Here is a 23,109-nt window from a genome sequence, read left to right as displayed (position 1 = left end):
ACCCTAGTGTGGGGCCCCAATTGTGAACCTCCCCTCTACCTTCCACAACAGCCTCCTGCCTAGCCTTCGGACTAAGTTCGGATTCCTTACTAAACGCCTGCACAGTGCAGTGCCAGATCAGGACCCGAGAAAACAAAGTTTTGAAAGGAAGCAAATGACCTTGCGTTCTCACGTACCCGGGTCATCCCTAACAAAGGTCACCAGGCAGGAGGGGCAGCTTCATTTGCAGAGTTAGGGTAGGTGGAGAGTAAGAGAATACTTGAAAGACTCCTCTGGACGACTCCGAGAGAGGGATGTCAGAGAAACAGTAAAAGAGCCACGCTTTCCCGGACTCAATTCCAAGACGGAAAACGGGGGAGAAAAGAGATAGAGAGATTAAGACGTTCCTGGACGACCCCGGGGGAAACGTCGGAAAACAGCAAAAGGTACCACAATTTCCCCGGCCAAGCACCACGTAAGAATTTGTGGGGAGAGAAAGGGAAAGGTTTTGACGTTCCTAGACGACCCCGAGAGATAACGTCAGACAGAAAAGTTCCGCGATTTCCCTGGCCACCCTCCGAGGGGGAGAATCGGGGGAGAAAAGGAGAGAGAGAGAACGTACCCGGCCGACTCCGAAGGGTAACGTCAGAAATGAAAGAAGGAAAGTCTGGCTGTCGTGGGGACGTTACTTTTCCACCCCCCTCCCAATGTATTTACTTCAAACCATACTCACGTTCGAAGATGTCCCCTGCGGATCTCAGGATCCTTTCCCCTTAGCCGGCTTGACCTCGCCTTTGCTCCCCTGGTTGAGCTTTTGGTGACGATTGATTACCGCCCGCAAAGAGGAGGCAGGGAGAGGAAGAAGGATCTCTGGGCTAAGGTTGCCCAGTGGCGCCCGATCCCTTCTATCTCCCCTCTCACCTTTACAGGAGAACCAAGTGTCCCTGAGTCTGGGTCGCCAACTGTTAACGGAAAAATCTGAGGGCTCTCTTGGACAAAAAGTAAAGACACCAACCAGGATAACTTGGAGCAAAACAGCAGCCTGTAGGCTTGGCCTTTATTGAACTGTTGCAACAGGGTTCCCTTCCCTTGCAAGAGAGAGGAAAGACCCAGAACAATGGGCTGCAAGACCTTATAAAAACTTTTGAAATTCCCCTCCTCTAGGTCAAGCCCACCCCCAGAAACATCATGCATACATTACAGAAAGGAGGGGTTGACATCATGCATACATTACAGAAGGGGTTGACATCATGCATACATTACAGAAAGGAGGGGTTGAGGGAGGAGTTGTGGTGGTAACCTGAGTGTCCAGTCACCCAGCTGGTTCCTCCTTTCCCCCTCCCCATGAGTACTTTCCAGGTGACAATGGGGAGTTTCCAGTTTCCTGCCCCCAGAGGGAAGATCTGATCATTGTCCTTTGTTTCAGCCTGTGGTGAATCCACTGTTCTTTGTGATTTTGATTGTCTTCTGTCTGGGATTATCAGGGTTGACATAGCAACTGGGCAGGGCTCCTGTGGATGTGCTGGGATGGTGAAGGGATTATGGCTGACCAGAAACCAAGCACCCCCCTTTGATAGTCCTTGTCACATGGAGTAAAAAATGGAACAGTGCAAATCCGATGTATGGTTGATTTTCTATGAATTTATAACAGAAATGTGGCGTATGTAGTGTGTGAGTGTGAGTGTGTGTGAAGTTTGTGGAAACAGAATGATTGGGGTGGGGGGGTTCCTGCTACATCTAGCAGCAGAAAGCAGGTTCTGTGATCTTCGGGACATGGGAGAACTCTCAAGAGAGCTCTGATGTACAAAACAGTTATATCCATAATGACTGGAGTAAAAGGTAAAGGGGACCCCTGACCATTAGGTCCAGTCGTGACCGACTCTGGGGTTCCAGCACTCATCTCGCTTTATTGGCCGAGGGAGCTGGCGTACGGCTTCCGGGTCATGTGGCCAGCATGACTAAGCCGCTTCTGGAGAACCAGAGCAGCACACGGAAATGCCCTTTACCTTCCTCCCGGAGCGGTACCTATTTATCTACTTCCACTTTGATATGCTTTCGAACTGCTAAGTTGGCAGGAGCAGGGACCGAGCAACAGGCGCTCACCCCGTCGCGGGGATTCGAACTGCCGACCTTCTGATCGGCAAGTCCTAGGCTCTGTGGTTTAACCCACAGTGCCACCCACGTCCCTAATGACTAGAGTACAGATCTTTGAATTAGTGGTGCTGGTCTGTTAACTATTCAACATCATGAACACCACCACATGAATTAGAAGAGGCTAAGCCATAGCTTGAAGCATCACCTCTGATGTCACTTGGAGGGTTTCCCAGAGCACTCTCTGTATTTGCAGTCAGGAGCATTCAGAGGAGGGGGAGACCTGGGCAGTTGGCAAGGTGGCAGAGCTTTCAAAATCTGTTTCCTTGCATACGTATTATAAGTTTCCACTTTCAGGCAGGCATGAAGACCTCTGTCTGAGAGTGCTTAGTAGAATGTAGAGTCCCTGGGGTAAATTCCTGCTGTTCTGTATCTGTTTTAGTCCCACTTCCAGAACCACTAATTGAGCTTTCCTTGGATTGAGAAATCATAGATGCTTTTTTTTAATTAAATGTTGGGGTTCTGAACTACATTGTCTTGCTTGCAGAATTATTATTATTATTATTATTATTATTATTATTATTATTATTACTTCTTTAAGGAGCCTTTATATATTGTAGGGCTGGAGAATTGCCAGCCTGTGGGCCAATTTTAGCATATTTTAGCACAATTAGTATGTTATGTTCATTGCACTAGGTCACAGAAATAAAAGACAGGTCAAATATTTGTAGTCCTGCTTTCTTCAGTATCCGCCACCCACCCACATTATTAAAAACTCAGTTTTAAAAATCTGATTAAAATACGCAAACAGTATTTGGCAGATAATCTACAAGGCAATCTGTATTATGTGGAATATAATCTAGAAGGAATAAGTATACTGGGGGGGGGGGAGCCCACAGATGTAATAATCATGTGCTTCACTGAGACCAAACATTGATGTTGGTGAAGAAATAAAATAAGACTATTTGCCAAAAATAGTGTGTTTCTAAGAGACAAATTGGAACAGTGAGCATTGTCACATAGCGGCAGTGAATATAAATGAAGAGTGACAATTAAATCTTACAATGATTAATTCTATTGTTAGGTCTCTTAGCACATACCGGAGATGCAATTAAATAATTTAATAATTTATAAGCCACCTTTGTCTATTTTATCTAGCACAGGATGAAGTAACTGCACAGATTTAAATGCATTTTTCAACATTCTCCCCCTTGCCACCCAAAATGGTCTACAGATTTCATTTCCAAGGAAATTTCACATCATAACGGTTATCACCATTCTAGCCAGGTGAAGGTCCAAAACAAGCTGTTCAAAGTGGGGGTGGGGAACCTTCAGCTCTCTAGACATGCAGTCACCATCAGCGCCAGCTGGCAAGGCCAATGTTCAGAGGTGGTTGGAGCTGGAGTTCAGCAACAAGCTTAAAAGTAAGCCCCACTTAAAACAGTGAAACTTACTTAGGAATAATTATGCATATGTTTGCACTATAAAATGCTATACCTGTGTACGTAGGTCCATAGGTTTGGTTAAGTACATTTATCTAGGGATAGAGGTCCCAGAGAAAGGTTGCAACAAACCACAGTCTGGATACGGAGAGACATGCCCAATGGAACTCTTTTTTTCTTTTTCCTTTAAGTGTCAGAACTTCATCAACCACATCACAAACTACTTCTACCTCTCAGTTTCAACTGACCAATCTCATCATGCAGCATGAGGGAGGCTGGTAATTGAGAAATAACTCTGAAGGGTCCTTGGAAATACAGCGGTACCTCGGGTTAAGTACTTAATTCGTTCCAGAGGTCCGTTCTTAACCTGAAACTGTTCTTAACCTGAAGCACCACTTTAGCTAATAGGGCCTCCTGCTGCTGCCACGCCGCCGGAGCCCGATTTCTGTTCTCATCCTGAAGCAAAGTTCTTAACCTGAAGCACTATTTCTGGGTTAGCGGAGTCTGTAACCTGAAGCGTATGTAACCCAAAGCGTATGTAACCTGAGGTACCACTGTATGTATCTAGTTGTATGTACAGTGGTACCCCGCAAGACGAATGCCTCGCAAGACTGAAAACCCGCAAGACGAAAGGGTTTTCTGTTTTGGAGGCGCTTCGCAAGACGAATTTCCCTATGGGCTTGCTTCGCAAGACGAAAGCCCATAGGGAAATCTCCGGGGACCTGTTTTAAATTGCTGGCGGTCGGGAGCAAAGACTTTCGCCCACAGCCGGCCTTCAGAAGAGGTCCTGGACCTCTTCTGAAGGCCGGCGGGGGGCAAAAGTCTTTGCTCCCCCCGCCTGCCTTCCCGGGACAGCGGAGACTTCTCTGCTGTCCCGGGGAGATTTTAAAATGCTGGGGGTCGGCAGCGAAGCGTTCGCTCCCGACCCCCAGCATTTTAAAATCTCCCCGGGACAGCAGAGAAGCAGCCCCCTGCGACCCTGTCCCACCTGGAGAGGTGACGTGCGCCTATGGTAGGAGCCTCCATAGGCGCGCGTCACCTCTCCAGCTGGGAGAGCGCGCGCGGGGCTAAAGCAGCCCCCTGCGACCCTCCCCCGCCTGGAGAGGTGACGCGCGCCTATGGCAGGAGCCTCCATAGGCGCGGGTCACTTCTCCAGCTGGGAGAGCGCGCGGGGGGCTAAAGCAGCCCCCTGCGACCCTCTCCTGGCTGGAGAGGTGACGCGCGCCTATGGCAGGAGCCTCCATAGGCGCGCGTCACCTCTCCAGCTGGGAGAGGGCGCGCGGGGCTAAAGCAGCCCCCTGCGACCCTCTCCTGGCTAGAGAGGTGACGCGCGCCTATGGCAGGAGCCCGCCAGCATTTTAAAATCTCCCCGGGACAGCAGAGACTTCGCTCCCGCCCGCCAGCATTTTAAAATCGCCCCGGGACAGCAGGGGCTTTTAAAATGCTGGCGGTCGGCAGCAAAGCCCTCCTGTCCCCGGAGCTTGCGGGGCGGGAGGTGGGAAGAAGGGCTTTTCTTCCCACCACCAGCCTTCAGAACAGCCTTCTGAAGGCTGGGGGTGGGAAGAAAAGCCCTTGTTTCCCCCCCCCCAGCCTTCAGAAGAGGTCGGGGGACAGACTGTCCCCGGACCTGGTCTGAAGGCGGTTTCCCTAGGAACGCATTAATTGATTTTCAATGCATTCCTATGGGAAACCGTGCTTCGCAAGACGAAAAACTCGCAAGAAGAAAAAACTTGCGGAACGAATTAATTTCATCTTGCGAGGCACCACTGTATCTTTGAATCCAGGCCCATGAAAGTTAAGTGCACAAGGGTGTATCAAAGCGGCAGTGTACCCACCGTATAAACTCAGTACACAGAAAGCACAACTGATGTTAAAAGTCTGTTTTGTACCATGAAAAGTTCATTACTGCAGTTACAGAAACGGCACGCAAGACCAAGAAAAAACTCAACAAAAGTACAAGCCTGAACAAGAGGATTCACACAAAGCACAGGAGGGTTGAAAGAGAGTTCCACATTGATGAAGACAGGTTGAAAACCTAAGTCCAGTGGTGGTGGTGGTGATGCAAAAAAGGATTGAGGAGTAATTTGCCTTCATCTACAAAGTGGAGCCTAAGTTCCCAACCTGTGGTCACTGATATATTATTATTAATTAATTAATTAATTAATTAATTAATTATTATTATTATTATTAAAATTAAATTTGTATACCGCCCTATATTGTGTAGATTTCAAAGCAGTTCACAAGACAAAATCACAGTATAAAAATACATAAGAAAAACAACCCAATAATCCACAGAGAATGCAGGTTCTCCAAGTCTAATAAAAGAAGATTATGGGGATTCACATTTTAAATGTCACACATTCTAAATTCTGAGAATCACAGTTTCTCATTTCACATTCCAAGAAAAGAGTTGCAAACTATGAATACAAACATGTCTATGGATCCATCTGGCGAGTCTACAATAATTCCAAACTTGTTTGTCTGTCTGGAAATTAAGCTAAATGGCAGACTGAACAAAATATGCACTTAAAATTACAGTATATTACAGGAGAGGGAGAAATGATAAATCCCAAATGTGTATATTTCTGCAAGAGATTCTGTTTATATTCTTGCTTAATAATAATAATGGAAATAGACAGAAGGCTACCAAACCACATTTTGGATACTGTACAAAAAATATAGTTCTCAAAGGCAAATAGTAATGGCTCCCTACCACGTTAGTGAGTTAGAGAGCTATTGTAATTTCAGTATGACTACTTAACATTTAGCATTACAAGAGATCCAAATTTGTAAGAATGCTTCAAATCACAAAAGATATGAAAATATGTTACCTTTTTATTTATTTATTTATTTATTTATTTTATTGAGACCAGATTGAGAAGTAGCACTCTAGCTTTCTTCTAAAAGTATCAGTTACATGTCCTTCCAGCTGAAAATTGTGCAGATTTGGCTCTTTACTGCAACATATGGTTGTAGTGTTGTGGTATCTTTCTTTGCAGAACTCAACTATTACAGGATATATTGACAGATAAGAAACAACTGTTTGGATTTCTCCTTTTCAGCAATCTGGCCAAACGAAATTGCTGAATGCACTGAACTGACTTCTCTCTTTTCTATTCTTAATGTCCCTCTTCGTGTTGGCATTAAGGATGAATGGATGTTAGGGATTAAGGGAAATATGTAAAGCAATCCATCTGCCTATTCTGCTGTGAGCACCGTTAAAAAAAAAACCCTTTTGCAGTTACAAGCTGTTTCTGCCAGAAAGTTGCACGTGAAGGTAGAAGCATTACTACTTCTCCCCAAAGGGTTTTTTTAAAGTACATCTGGTGTGAGGATATTCATGTTATCATACGTAAAACTGGCTTGTCTTTGACCAAATTGCTACCATGTGATTTGCAGCTATATGTTTGCAGGCAGCATTTAAGTATACGACACACAGAATGAAAGTTTTCTTTCGCATTATACTAGTGTCATATTCCATCTGCCACTTTACACGTCATACTTGATAAAAAGTACAGGCACAAACATTACAGGATTTGACCTGCTTTCAATAGGCGCTTATCACCAGGAGCACATTTATGCAGGGTTATTGTTGATGAATTAGCAACCACCTCATTCCTTCCTGCCTGGCAGCCCCACTCCTAATGATTATTACAATCATGCATGGTGTTTAATTTTCATTAAACAAACGAGTGAAGTCTCTGGTGATAAGTGACAAACAAGATCCTGAAGGATTGGCACTATGAAAACAAGATCCTGAAGGATTGCCACTAGAGACTAACATCATTTTTTCTTGAGGAGATAGAATTAAAAATATTCATTATGTTACATAAAATAAAAATGCAAGGGGGAACTTTAAAATTATTATCAGCCAAACCTTTGTTTGTATTTATAAATACACACATGCCACATATTCTTGTTCATTATTAGAATTAAGAAAAACATAGTCATGTGGCAAGGTGAACACAACACCCAATGACAGCCTTAGGCAATAATGCTTTCTTTGTTTTATTTTCAAGAAAAATATAAACATGAACATCGTCATTATCAATACAATAGCTCCCCCCCCTTTCCCTCTGTCCCCAAACTGAAGACCAATGCATCAAATTTTCCCATAAATCTATATGCATAGTTGGTGGGTGCTAGTCATTAGGACATTCACTCTGATATTTTGCAAAGGGGTGAATATTTCAACAAAAAATTCTATATTGGATATGTAATTCAGGGTGCATTACTCTCTTAAGTTAGTTTATCTGAAAAGGTGATTGTCCGTACATTCTGTTTACATTGTGCGAAGTGTAGGTAATCAAGTCCTTTCCAATTTTTTTGCTATAAGTAATTGTGCCACAACCCAAAGAAAAGTGATAAGTTCCTTGTGTAATAATTTGGGTATCTCTAAAGATCGTTAATAAACCTAGGCATGAATTACGCTGTATATCCTGGTTTGTGATTTTGCTTACTTCTTTAAATGCCCTTTCCCCAAATGGCTACACTAATTCACATGTCCACCACATATGAAAAGTCATGTCAAGTATCTTGCACCCTCTCCAACATGCTGAACACGATGCTTTATCTATATAGCTGAGTTTTACAGGTGTCATATATTAACTTAAAATAATTTTCTTTTAGTGGATACATGCTAGTTGATGTTGATTTTAGAGAGTTTTTTGTCCATAGGTTCTTCTAATCTGCTTCCTCATTTTTTATGCCTAGGTGCTTTTCCCAATTTTGTTTAATAGCTGAGCATTGTCCAATGGCGAGATCAGTGAGTATTTTACATAAAATAGATAATTTTGGTTGGATGTTCAGTCATGTTCATAATCAACCTTTCTAGTGGTGTCAGTAGTCTAATCGCTTGAGATTTAACTGTTGGATTTGAGATAAAGTGTATCACCAGATAAATTAATAGCCAGTTCACCCCACATCCCTCCATTCTTCCCATGACTTGCCCTGTTGTGAGAGAAATGTCATTTTCATATCTGTACAAACCTTTTTCTTTCTATTCCATATTAATCAGTTTTCCATCTGGTGTGCAAAAGGAAGAGTGCAACATGAAGGCAATCAGTGGTGTTAATTTCAATATCCAGGACCACCAGATCTTTAATTCTGCTTTTGCAAATGCATTTGTTTTCATATCTAAGAGATGGAAGTATAACTATTCCTGTTCTGCAGCTGTGCAACCGACTGGCTCTTACAGAGTTTTCATTAATTGCTCAGAAGAAAGAAGTGAATGAATAGAGTTTTCTTTGTAGTGCAACCGTATGTGGTCAATTCACAAGGTTGTGAAAGTGGTAACTATGCAATACTGGGAATCTATGAAGGCCAAACCTAACTGTTGATTCAAAACACAAACAAGCAAGCTCTGTGCTTGTGATTAGCACCAGTCTTATGCATATTTTTTCATTACCAAAGCAGATAATTTATCTAGGCTACCCTGGAAGAGAGCACATAAGCAGATTTGCTGGGAGCGATCATGAAAAAGCAATGAAGGATGATAGACCTCTCCTATGGGTTGCAACCATGTAGATGGCATAGACATGCACATAGGATTTTCTGTCTGTATGCTAATAAGCAGATTGTGGCATGCACATTGAGGACTGGCCATGAGGGAAAGGGGAGAAATGCTGATTTCTGCCTGCACAGGGAAGGGTCGTGTCCCATGCAATCATAAAGCACGTTTTCAGTGTTCAACGCACTTGACATACATTATTTAGAGAGAGCTTTCACAAACAGGCAGCATTAGAGATTTGAATTCGAAAGGCATAATATCAGACCAGATGCAATCACTATGGAAGCCAAGAAACATTTAGAAATCTATACCATTTCAAAGATTTATTACAAAGATATTTTTAACTCACGTTGCCTATATATTTATCACTACTATAGTTAGAATTGCAACAAGACAACCAAATAACTGGAATGCACAAATGACAAAAGACATCAGTGCTGCAGTATTTTTTCCCTATCACTTTCCCTAATATTACCTAATGTACAGCACCCAGAAGACATTAGATTGGCTCTTGTAGACTTTCAACAGTAAGGTTTTAGGATTGTAGCTTATTTCAGGTATGTATCTGTTTAATTGAGCATCAAAGATTAGAATGCTATTGTGTATCAAATAAAACTTATATTTAATTAAACAATTTATTGCTATAAAAATCAGCAGCAGCTTGAACATTTGTTGCTGCTAGTATCACTCCTTTTAGTCTGCCAAATTTTCAGGCACAGCTATTCGTTTTATCTATTCAAATGTTAATGTAGATGGTACTACAAATATCATCTTTTCTGTGGATAACATAGGCAAGATGTGTTCTTTTTAAAACCTCAAGACAACATATTCTTTTTAAAGTCGGAGAAATTAGCATAGCAAATAATTTTCTTCCCTTTAGAGATAGTCCTAGGTGCTTGAGGCTGCAGTAGCAACAGAAAATATCTTCACAAATGTCTCCAAACAGTCAAGCTGAAAATCTAAGCCAAAGTTTCATTTAACAGTCTGTCAGTTTTTTGATGTGAAGCTAATGAATGCAGTGGCAAACAAATCCATCAAACCTAACATCAAAACAACTGCACTTCATCACACTAAAGGGGGGGAAATGAAATACAACCTGCAGGCCAGCACTTTGATCTAACCTACCCACACAACAAAGGTCTCTAAGCAGCTCCTGCTGCAAAATATGCATGAGTGATTATGGACTACATCTCACAAAAGAAGCTAATCATTTTTAGTTACCGTGATTTCAGAAGAAAAGACTGCCAAACATCTTGCTTTAGGTACTAGTCAGTTCAATATGGGATCATCATGAGAGGGAAGGTGGGGGGGACTTTTGAGGTACCCTCAAAACCTGCTATAATCTATACCAATGTTTATGGACTCCTCCCTTTGGAATATATAAACATAATCAAAAGACAAGGATATGAGATTTGGGGGGAAAGCACAGGATTTTTAAATTCTCTAATTTGCAATGAACTACAAACACCAACGATGCAGTCCTGTAAACGGGTATCTGCATTTCTACCCAACTGCAATATGTGATTAATTATGTGCACATAACTGCAACCCATATGAATTGTCTCCTTTTAGATACGTTAAAATGATTGTAACAGATGTGACATATATTGTTCTCTGTTTCGGTCCTTTCCATTAAAGGTCACCACCTTTTGGTTCACTCAGTTCATCCGTATATGTTGCATAATCTATAGTTAACATAGATTTATGGCTAGAGACCAGAGCAAGTATTCCTCACACAGTGCAGAGAAATAGGGGCAACCCAGCCAGATGGGCGGGGTATAAATAATAAAATTACTATTATTTGCATTAATGTTAAGACTGGATCAGCACCACATCATCACCATGCAGCTTACAGCGCCGAGGGCCTTCTGGCGGTTCCCTCACTGCAAGAAATGAGGTTACAGGGAACCAGGCAGAGGGCCTTCTCGGTAGTGGCGCCCGCCCTGTGGAACACCCTCCCATCAGATATCAAGGAAATAAGCAACTATCCTACTTTAAAAGACATCTGAACGCAGCCCTGTTTAGGGAAGTTTTTACTGTTTAATGCTGTATTTTGTTTTTAATAATTGGCTGGGAGCCGCCCAGAGCAGCTGGGGAAACCCAGCCTGATGGGCGGGATATAAAGAATAAATTATTTTTATTTTTATTACTACTACTACTACTACTACTACTACTCTGTGCCTTGCTCTACACCTAAAAAAATTTGAACATCCATTTCTTTCTGTGGTTTTTAATTTCTCGTCGTTTTTCATGCTGCTTGCCAATGGCTAAGACAGGAAATGGACTCACAAGAACTGGAAGAGATGATGCTATCCCCAACTTTGTCACAATTCCTGTATTCGAACACTAGGTGGCAGTGTTAACCATTCTGAAGGACAGGTGCCCATGGAAATCTGCTGCCTCAAAAAGTGAAAGCAAAGCTCCTGCTGTGCACATGGCTCTCTCTTCCCTTCTTTGATGCCCAGGTTATTTTGGGCACTGAACTGTTCAGTGGGCACTGTTGTACATCTTCTGCTGGCGTGTTGTGCAGTAAAAAAAACAAGTGAAAGTAATTTAGGTTTGCCTCTTTTTCCAGGACACGCCCTATTTTTCAGGGGTTAAATTTCTATCCGGGTGGATTTTTCAAATCTGCCAAAATGTCTTTGGCTATACAGCACTTTCTGGATGAGACAAAAGACATATAACTGGTGGGTGAAGACTTGCTTTCCTCTTCTCCTCCCCCCCCCCAGCAATGTATCACAGCTTTGATAGCCTACATGGTGCCAGTGTGGTGTAGTGGTTAAGAGCGGTAGTCACGTAATCTGGTGAACCGGGTTCGCGTCTCCGCTCCTCCACATGCAGCTGCTGGGTGACCTTGGGCCAGTCACACTTCTGTGAAGTCTCTCAGCCCCACTCACCTCACAGAGTGTTTGTTGTGGGGGAGGAAGGGAAAGGAGAATGTTAGCCGCTTTGAGACTCCTGAAGGGGAGTGAAAGGCGGGATATCAAATCCAAACTCTTCTTCTTCTTCTACATATAGTGGGGGTATTTAAAATGAGAGTCCTCGTACCATCCTCTTTTTTTGCTCTACAAAATATGGCCACCCTAATGACTAATTCCAAGTATATTCTGATGCTTGCATAAGAGCTTGTGCAATATTCTACCTATTACAGTGAATTTTTGCAGAAGCCTTTGGGGAACAGTGCTATTTTTCCTTTTGTTCCCGGTTCTTTAGGTCATTTTACTGCACAAAGACAAAAAGCCATCCTGTTACAAAGGACAATTTTGATATTAGGAAGTACCATACAACAACAGCAGCAGCAGCAGCAACAACAACAACTTATCAGTTGTGCATCCCAATTTTTATTTTATTTGCCTTTCTTAAAATATGTAATGAAATTGAGATGGGGGTTATTACTTTGTGGGATTTGTGTTCTTGTTTTTATTAGGTCTTTTTGTGTTCTTGTCTTGTATTTTTATGTTGTGAACTGCTCTGAAATCTACAGATGAAGGGCAGTATACAAAGGTAATAAATTATTGTTCTTGTTGTTGTTGCTGCTGCTGCTGTTATTTTAGAACACCTTGCTAAAATGTCCCCAATATACTATGGGATTATTGTAGTATCAAAAATTAAAAATATTACACTTCTTCTTGAAAAGGAAAATCAGGTGCACTGGAAGACTACCATGTGTTCACTGTATGTAATAGTGTAGAAGAATTCAATTGCAAGGTAAGGAGTTTAAGTTTGCAACCATCTGATAATTCCGTCTTGAAAATAAGATCTACATGGTGCATCTCTTAGGACAGAATTTGTATTTTTGCCCTAAAGTATATCAACTCCTCCCTCCACAAATGTTTCTACTGGCTTCAGCCAAAATTGACCAGGAGGAGAAATTCTATTTTATTGTACTTTATTTATTCCTTCTGGGACTGGCACGGGCTAAGATTTATCTTAATATTTAGCAATTATAAGAAAAATATTTCGGGGGGGGAGTCCTGATGTTCTATCACACACTTTCTGACCCCAATTATTGGCATTTGGGAGGAAGGCGAATCATGATTCATTATCAAGCTTCTAAGCATATCACCTATTGACCTTTCAATTGCAATAGGAAATGGATCATTCACTTCTCTAGAAAGGATTTAAATATATTTCATGAGAGTGTATTCACACAATGCTAAGAATTATATCCTCCTCCTCCTTCTTTTGCCCTGCAAATCAACAGCACTTGAGAAATTCTACTTTTTAATTAATTAGCTAATAAATAATGAAGATTGCAGGAATGGCAACAGTATAGCTTACATTATAAAATCTTTCAGTGACCTTATCTGCAACATTTGAAGCGCCTAATAATCTCAAGTGAAACAGACAAAGTAGTTTAAAGAGTGGGATAAACTGGGCAGTGGGCTAAAAAGCCTCATCCTCAGGAAACAATGATCACAGGGGAAGGGAAGAAGAGCCTAATGACTACCTTACATAAGGCCTAGGGGCAAGAAGGATTCTGTACTTGGCAGAAAGGAAGCAGAGAATACAGTTTTGAAGGCTGGGAGCTATGGGTCAGGAAACTTATGGGGCACAGGATGTAGGAAGCAGCCAATTAGTCCATCTATCCTGGGCTGATAGCAGCTCTCCAGGGTCTTAGGCAAATGTTTTTCCTATCACTTTTCACCTATGTATTTCCTATTGTAGGTGGCAGGGAATTAATCCGCATGCACTTGTCACTGAGCTTTGTTCCCTCTCTGGAAAGGCTGTGGGGTTGCTAGGTATAGTTAAAGACCATGAAAGGTCTGCCTTACCTTTGACAGTTCACAGAAGGGAGATTCTGCTGGTTGTGGCTTCCCATTCTTACAGAACTGTGACTTGCTAACCCTAAGGAAGCAGGATTTGCCAAGAAGCAATAAGGAATGGGGGCTGGATTCTATGCATTGGTTTGAGTTAGCCAGCCAGTTCCTCAGTCACACTTCTTTTGCTGATACTATATTCCTCAATAGGGTAAGAATTGAACCAAATGAGATGTTGTTGTTGTTGTTGTTAAAATTTCTGTACTAAACTTCATCCGAGGATCACAGGGCAGTTTACAATAAAGAAACAACAAAAATGCACAACATAATGACTAACAAAAACAATGTCCCCACCCAGCAGTTTAGAAGGCTATAGATTGTTTAACTGGTCAAAGGCCGGGGAGAAGAGGAATGTTTTTGCCCGGTGCCTAAAGATATATAACAAAGGTGCCAGGCGAGCCTCCCTGGGGAAAGCATCCCACAAGTGGGGAGCCACCACAGAAAAGGCCCATTCTCGTGATGCTACCCTCCGGACCACTTGTGGAGAGGGCACACAAAGAAGGGCCTCACATGATGATTGCAGGGTCTAGGTCAGTTTAATCATGGCTAGGGCAGGGCGATGTATCATCCAAACCCACTCTGAAGTCCATATTGTGATGTAGGTTTCATACTTTTTGACCTGGCAATATATTGCAAATAACGGTGTGTGTGTGTGTGTGTGTGTGTGCGTGTGTGCGTGTGTGCGTGCGTGCGTGCATGCGCGCACTCTGGAAAAATCAATGTGGGGAAAACTGTGAAGCCACCCAATGCCTCTACATAGCTCCACTCCTATTTCAGACATTGTGATATTACAATAATAAGAATAAGAATAGTAAACTTTTAGTTATATCCTGCCCTCCCCGGCCAAAGTCGGGCTCAGGGCGGCTAAGATCAGATATATAACATTGGTATAAAATCAAACAATAATTAAATTACCTCCTAAAAACAGGTCAAAATCAAATTAAAACCTAATTAGATGGCTGTCAGGGAACTGCCATCAGCTCAAAGCCGAGAGGTGGAAGGGCAGTTGGTTACAGGGAGCCTCCGAAGATTGTGCAAAGCAGCTCTTCCTCCAGCGAGGAGGGAAGCTAGTGGGGAAGGGATGCAGGGCTCGGAAGATGCTAGAGAGAGCCGCAACACTGGGCCTGAGCAAAGCGGGGGGGACCGCTCACTCCCAGATTCTGCTAGCGACTGAACAGACATAGACTTGAGACGCTCTGTATTGTAAATGTTTTTGGACAGATAATAAAGCCTGGAAAAGACCGGTGGGAGTCTTGCCTGTTCGCTCTCGAGCAACCACGACAGCACATAACAATGGCCTTCTGCAGAGTTAGGATTGGGAACAGTAAGTGCTCATCGGCCCAACTGTTTACACTGATCTTATATGGGCCTGTGTAAATGCTGGGAGGCCTCTTTTATATTAGTTCTTATAAAAAAAAAGAAAAGGGGAGTCAGGCTGAGCCCTGACCAAAGGCCTGGCGGAACAATTCTGTCTTGCAGGCCCTGCCGAAAGATGTCAAATCCTGATCTCTTGTGGCAGAGGGTTCCATCCCGCTGGGGCCAAGGCTGAAAAGGCCCTGGCCCTGGTTGAGGCCAGACTAATCTCTCTGAGGCCCGGGATCTCCAAGGTGTTATTATTTGCAGACCGTAAGGTCCTCCATGGGGCGTACCAGGAGAGGCGGTCCCGTAGGTACGAGGGTCCTAGGCCGTATAGGGCTTTAAAGGTTAAAACCAGCACCTTAAACCTGACCCTGTACTTCACACGGAGCCAGTGCAGCTAGTATCGCACTGGATGAATGTGATCCCACGGTGAAGACCCCATAAGGAGTCCTGCTGCGGCATTCTGCACCCACTGGAGTTTCAGGGTCAGTTTCAAGGGCAGCAATATCGTGATGTTTAGCTGGGGATATATCGCGATGTTGAAAACCATATATCGCCCAGACCTAATCAATGTTAGAGTTGAGAAAAGAACTAGTTCTGACACAGGCAGGCGATTGTAGTAGAAACATACAGATTCTCAAACTAGACCACTGACATTCTCAAACTCCTGAGTACAGAAGTTGGTATAAATGCTCAGCAAACGGATAAACAAAATATTGTATGAACTTCCAGGCTGAGATTCTACCGAATGGCTCTTCGAAGAGCAGAAACAGATGCTTTGCCAGGGATCTCCCCATGCTCCTTAGCTGCTCATACTCAACTGTCAAAGGCAAACAGAATCAGGAAGCCAAAAGGTGCCTGAAAGAAAAGCTCCACCAAAGTCACTGAACAGCCCTTTGCCTGACTCTCAGTTTGCCTGGGAATAAGTCAGTGGGTAGTGCCAATTTTGCTGGCATTCTAATGCTTGAATAATTCAGGTGGCCCATGTTAAAATCCAGTTGCTGACCGTGGATATACATCAAGCAAACAGATGACAGCTTAAAGTTGTGAATGGGTTTTACAACACTGAATACCCAGAATGTTTCTTTTTCTACTGATGCAGTAGGGAATCTTGCCCAGGGAGAAACATACAAGCTTACTTCCAGCTTAAAGTAATGCTTTTTAATGGAATCACTTCTAAAGAAATCTTTATTTTCTAAGAACGGGGCGGGGGTAATCAAAGCAGTATGTAAACATTTATGTTCAGCAGTTTTAATGTCTGCATATAGCTCCTAGTTCAGCACAAATATTGCAGGCTCAGCACAAATTAAAAGAGACCCCAGCAAAACACATAAAGTAATTGTCACTGGTTCATCTGTTTTACCAACATTCACAAAATGCACTCGAGTAAAATGACTCCAAAATGTTGTCCACGGAAAGACACAACTCTAGCCAACCAAGATGGATATAAGCTCCATTAGGTAAATAATAAAATCCACAGAAGTCTGAGAAAATGTTCCATCTGCCCTTCTTTCACATCTTAAAATGTGATCTCATCAGTATGTTTATTGGCCTCTAACATAAAGCTCAGAAACAGAAGCTTTGTAACATGGATTCGTGGTGCAGACTGGAGTAGGATGAGTTAGTGGCACAGAGCAAATGATAGAATCATGGAGTTGGAAGGGACAACAAGGATCATCTAGTCCACCTCCCTGCAATGCAGGAATCTCAGCTAAAGCATCCAGGACAGACAGCCACAGGTCAGCTATACCTCAGCACTGCCAAATGTGCAACTGCAGGCGGATGGGTGTGAATGGGGGAAAGTAAACAGAAGAGATGCCCACCTTCCATTTTCAAAGCTTTCAAATCTATAATAGGGGACAAGCTTCCTTGAAAGAAAGGTTACATACCGCTGCTGCTCTTTGCTGCAATGCAAGGCTCCAGGGAAACAGAGGGGGTTGTCTAGCATTCATTATCTGCTTATGGGAGGCAATGGGTAGCCCCATCGACACCCTGCCTGAAGCAAGTAGAATACTTCTCGAGTATAGGTGACTGAAATTATCAGGCATTTATACAAGTGCCGAAACCTCTTGGTCTCACATAGCAACATGGTTTCATTCTCTTTCAATGTCTTATGAATTTCCTTTTTAAAAAAAAAATCTGTTTACAGTGGTACCTTGGTTCTCAAATGCCTTGGTACTCAAACGCCCTGGTTCCCAAACTCCGAAAACATGTTCCGGTTTGCAGCTGTCGGCTATTGTTTCCGGGGCGCCTGCACCAATCAGAAGCTGCGCCATGGTTTTTGAACATTTCAAAGTGACTTCCAGAACGCATTATGTTTGGTTCTTGTGGTTTTGCTATTTATTTTGAATTTTTGTTTTTGAGGATTTTTTGGTTAATTTGTTTTTGTGACCGTGTGGAACCCAGTTCAGCTACTGATTGAGTGAGTGAGTGAGTGAGTGACTGTGGAAATGGATAAAAGCCCCCCATCCAAACAATGACTATCAGTTCAGGTAAGAAAAAAACATAATTTTAATTTTTATCATCTACAATACTGTCTTATTTATTTTATAGTACAGTACATTGATTATTGCTTTCATTTTATGGATCAGCGGTCTTGTTAGTAAAATTCATGTTAAATTGCTGTTTTAGGGGTTGTTTTTAAAAGTCTGGAACGGATTAATCTGTTTTGCATTATTTTCTATGGGAAAGCGTGCCTTGGTTTTGGAATGCTTTGGTTTTGGAACAGACTTCAGATCAGATTAAGTCTGCGAACCAAGGTATCACTGTACTTTCAAGTGTAATACAGGAAAAAAGCAGTAGTAAACATTTACTTGAAAACAAAGCAAAACAACACATCTTACACTGTCTGGTAGATGACAGCCACACAAAACACTGCACCAGAGCAATAAAAGAGGAATGGCAAATAAGGAATGGAATACTCAAGGATATGCAGTCATCAAAGCTGTGACATGCAATTTCCTTGCACCTCCATATCAGGTCCCACCAGAATGCTAAGTGCAACCCACCCACCCCGGGTCTAATGTGCCACTCTGCTCTGTTCACATATGTAAGGAACAGCCACCACATATGTCAACAAGTTGGGTTATTATCACAGCTCTCAGCAGCACATACCCAGTAAGTGTTGCTTTGTTTCATTGCATTATTTTTGGTTTTTACAAGTAGCAAATCTAGCATGGGAGGAGAGCAAAGGTAGTTCATAACCTGTTGCTATTGCTGTTTAGAAACATGCTAACGTATCAGCCACCAATTACTCTAATTCAATGTTAAGGTAATGCTCCTGACAGAATAGATTAAGGGTGTGGAAATATCCAAGATACAGAGTATACCTCTGTGCTCTATGTAGATAACAGGATATTGACATTAATGAAACAGAATAATCATGTAAACAAAACTTCCACAATCACACACACCCCAAGTAGGCCACCAGATTTTATTACGGGGCTGACTGACCAGGACCCAGTAGCGAGACATCCCGTGAGGGATGGCAGTGATGAAGAAAAGCAGCAATCGAAACCAAGTTTAAATCAAACAGGAGTATAGACTAGGTGCCTGCAAGAGTCCTGGGCAACTACATAGCAAGTAAGGAGAAGGAAAATGTATGGGCTTCAATGCAAGGAATGCAGACCAAACCTCCAACTAGCTTTAAGCTAGTTGCAAGAACTTTAAACCAAAGCCACTTCTGGGAACAGTACCTATTAAAAGTTTCTGTACGGAGACTAAATTCCTGGCTCAAGCACTAGGTGGCACTAATCCTACCTGGGTCTAGCAGGCCAGCATGGAAGATGTGATGTTCTCACAACCGGGAAATTTAGTATACCAAAGCATAAAGAAAAGAATGACAAAGAGAAAAACCAAAGTACCTGACTATCATTTGTTCACAGTCGGTGGTAATGAAACCATGCATTTTGTGATCACAAAGTCTTCGTAAGAGCGTAACATGCTGGTATTTATAATTCACAAGTCCATTTTTAAAAAACACATTCTAATGCATAGCTTTGGTATTAATAATGTAATCTGACTTACCAACTTAGCTACTTTTCCATAGTCAATCCACCTGATCGTTGCAAAGTTCGTTGACTCAGCACAGTTGAAACCATGATTAAATCCTGCGTGGTATCCATATGGGAAAGTGATCATAAACTCTCCTGCCTCCTGTGTTATCTAAAAAAATGAAAAGACAATGAATAAAAATTGTCCAGGTGTTTCTTCCCCTAGATTTTCCATTTCACCTGTGGTCTTGGATGACCACATCTGCATGGGCCACATGGACTGATTATGTCAACTCAATGTTTCCTTTAAAAAAACAACCCGCCAGCCTCTACCCAAAGGTTTCCATGAGAGCTTTTGGGTTCACAGGGAAGAAATTGGCCATTTTCACTTGTCCCGAAGAAGTACATACTCATACTCTGCATAAATGAACAAAATTGACACAAATAAGTAACAGTGGGAAATTGGGGGGGGGGGGCATCAATAGCAGACAGGGTGGCCATGTATCCTACTTCATGGAGATCAGCTCTCTACTTGAGGGTTGTTCATAGGACAACTGGAAGAAAACATAGAATTCTGCAGCATTGATGGAAGTTGGTAACGTTTTCCATCCAAGATTTCCTTGGCCCCCTGTACCAAGAAACATCCGGCAATTTTTTCCCCTGCCACACCTTGTGTTCTAAAGACTGTCAAGTTTGCTATCAGGTAGTAAGATGCTACTGTTATAGAAAGCCATTAACCATTTGGTGTTTCCTGAAGAGGACAACTAATAAAAGGCTGTGAGATGTTTTACTGACCTTCTTAAAGACAGCACCATTATAAGTATAAATAAAACTAACATGGTGAGAACTGATTAAATATCTCCCTCCCTGAGCAAGAACCAGGAATCAGGGAGAAAACGGTATTGCAGCAATGCATAGCGACATAAAAAGTCAGTAAGTACAGGGTGGAACTACATCAACCATCAAATAAGATAGAATGAGCCATGGTGAAATTCACAGAGGCGTCAGGTAGCCCCCAAGATTGAGGTGACGTCACACAAGCACATGGCTGGCTCAAGATTGAGGGGGCCTGGTCCCCTTAAGACAAATATTGAGGGGGCTGGTGTACCTTTGGCCCCTGAAAGCTGGTGCTCCTGCGTTAGCACACATTTAAGCAGCAGGCAAATTTCTCAACATTTGTCCATTTGTATTCACATGTCAGTGCAAGCTGGATTTCGAAGGGGCAGAGGAACGAGAGACCAAATTGCAAACATGCACTGGATTATGGAGAAAGCTAGAGAGTTCCAGAAAGACATCTACTTCTGCTTCATTGACTATGCAAAAGCCTTTGACTATGTCAACCACAGCAAACTATGGAAAATCCTTAAAGAAATGGGAGCGCCTGATCACCTCATCTGTCTCCTGAGAAATCTCTATGTGGGACAAGAAGCTACAGTTAGAACTGGATATGGAACAACTGATTGGTTCAAAATTGGGAAAGGAGTATGACAAGGCTGTATATTGTCTCCCTGCTTATTTAATTTATATGCATTTATATGCAGAATTCATCATGCCAAAGGCTGGGCTGGATGAATCCCAAGCCGGAATTAAGATTGCCGGAAGAAATATCAACAACCCCAGATATGCAGATGACACAACCTTGATGGCAGATAGTGAGGAGAAATTAAAGAACCTTTTAATGAGGGTGAAAGAGGAGAGCGCAAAATATGGTCTGAAGCTCAACATCAAAAAAACGAAGATCATGGCCACTGGGCCCATCACCTCCTGGCAAATAGAAGGGGAAGAAATGGAGACAGTGAGAGATTTTACTTTCTTGGGCTCCATGATCACTGCAGATGGTGACAGCAGTCACAAAATTGAAAGACGCCTGCTTCTTGGGAGAAAAGCAATGACAAACCTAGACAGCATCTTAAAAAGCAGAGACATCACCTTCCCAACAAAGGTCCGTATAGTTAAAGCCGTGGTTTTCCCAGTAGTGATGTATGGAAGTGAGAGCTGGACCATAAAGAAGGCTGATCGCCAAAGAATTGATGCTTTTGAATTATGGTGCTGGAGGAGACTCTTGAGAGTCCCATGGACTGCAAGAAGATCAAACCTATCCATTTTGAAGGAAATCAGCCCTGAGTGGAAGGACAGATCCTGAAGCTGAGGCTCCAATACTTTGGCCACCTCATGAGAAGAGAAGACTCCCTGGAAAAGACCCTAATGTTGGGAAAGATGGAGGACACAAGGAGAAGGGGACAACAGAGGATGAGATAGTTGGACAGTGTTCTCGAAGCTACCAGCATGAGTTTGACCAAACTGCGGGAGGCAGTGGAAGACAGGAGTTCCTGGTGTGCTCTGGTCCATGGGGTCACGAAGAGTTGGACACAACTAAACGACTAAACAACAACAACAAATTCATCTGTCATCTCTCATGTTTGTCTGACTTCTTTTCTCCTTCCATTCCCCTCTCAAGCAACTTTTGCTTATGACTTTTCCATCCTCCCCCTGCCTGAGTTCATCACCTGCAGCACCTCAAGGAGATCTTACTATAGCAAGCCAATTTTGCACTGCATTATGGCTCTCTGATAAGTTTTCTGCCTGGTTTCCTAAAAAAAACAACCCAGTAGGTCCTGAGGAACCGTTTCTGAGCTCCAGGCTTAACCAATAAAGCACAGTCCATCTGAGCTGTCTAGACAATATTCTTCGAGGACAAATACTTAGGCACTCTTATAGTAAAACCGTCTTAAGAATTAACTTTTGCATTTACCAGTATTACCATTGCAAAACATGCTTTTGCCTGAAGGCATCTATTTGAGACCCTACTAATGATATAACTGCCATGCCAGTGGCTGAAATTAGAAACTACAAAAGAATCATTTCACAGCATTGTAGCTCCAAACAAAAGTATGTTATAGTTTCAGAAATGTTTTATTTAAAGGAAGACTTAACTTTTTCTAAAGGAGTACAATTTTTGCAGTCAGCAGAAGGGTACAAGGAGTGGAAGTGCAAGATATGGAGAATGTGGGACTTTATGTAATGAATTCTTGCTCACCACTGCATTGAAATTCCTTTTACTTTGATATATTTTTTTGTTACAAGGCAATGGAAAGACACAGAAGTTGGAAGAATTAACAGGAGATCACCTAGGCACTCAAACTATGGAGTTTTTCAACAAAGCACATAGCACAGTAAAAAAAGGAAAAGGCTGTAGGACAACTCAGGCACTGCTCCAAATACTAAATACAAGTTCTTGGAGAGACACAATTTCATTGACATAATACCATTTGTGTTGGAAGGAAGCAAATGCCCCTTGGGGGCAGCTGTCTGAAAGGCCAAGATTCCATAAAATACCCATAAGCTAAACTGATTTAATCTCATGAAGTGTCCAGAGGAAAGAAAAAGATTTAGCAACTTCATTTCAGCAGCTCCTCTTATACTCAGGAACTATTTGTTCTCTCGATATCCAGTCCAGATCTGCTTTGCCACAGCTTGAAGCCACTGCTTCTTCCCCCAATTTCTCCATAGTAACTTTTTCTTCAAAACCAAGCAGTTCAGTTTTCATTGCTTTTTCCTGGGTGGGGGCAGGGGTGACATACTGAGCTGGATTGAAATAGGCCATTACTTACCGTATTTTTCGCCCCATAGGATGCACCGGCCCATAGGACGCACCAAGTTTTTTTGGGGGGGGGGAAATAAAGGGGGGGAAATTATTTTTCCCCCCAGGCGCTTGTGGGGCCGGCAGCAGGGAGAAGCGCTCTTCTTCCCGCCGCCCGCCTGCAGACCAGGTCCGGGGACAGCGGGAAGACGCGCTGCGCCTCCCAGCTGTCCCCGGAGCTTGTGGGGCCGGCAGCGGGGAGAAGCGCTCTTCTCCCCGCCGCCTGCCTGCAGACCAGGCCCGGAGACAGCGGGAAGACACGCTGCACCTCCCTCTT

The 23,109-nt window shown here is 42.8% G+C and overlaps 1 protein-coding gene across 4 annotated transcripts in view; it reads right to left on the bottom strand.

The window, feature by feature from the left end:
- The window catches only part of KDM4C (lysine demethylase 4C), a 198,468-nt gene that overhangs the window by 133,256 nt on the left and 42,103 nt on the right, over positions 1–23,109 (bottom strand). For all 4 annotated transcript variants that reach the window (XM_082204636.1, XM_082204639.1, XM_082204638.1 and 1 more), the window contains exon 9: positions 19,227–19,364. In XM_082204636.1, the coding sequence (XP_082060762.1) occupies positions 19,227–19,364 (138 nt within the window). The remainder of the gene's footprint in view (positions 1–19,226; positions 19,365–23,109) is intronic.

This window comes from Podarcis vaucheri (assembly GCF_965113315.1).
Source record: "Podarcis vaucheri genome assembly, chromosome: 17".
Lineage (NCBI taxonomy): Eukaryota > Metazoa > Chordata > Lepidosauria > Squamata > Lacertidae > Podarcis > Podarcis vaucheri.
This window is presented reverse-complemented; position numbering and strand designations above follow the sequence as displayed.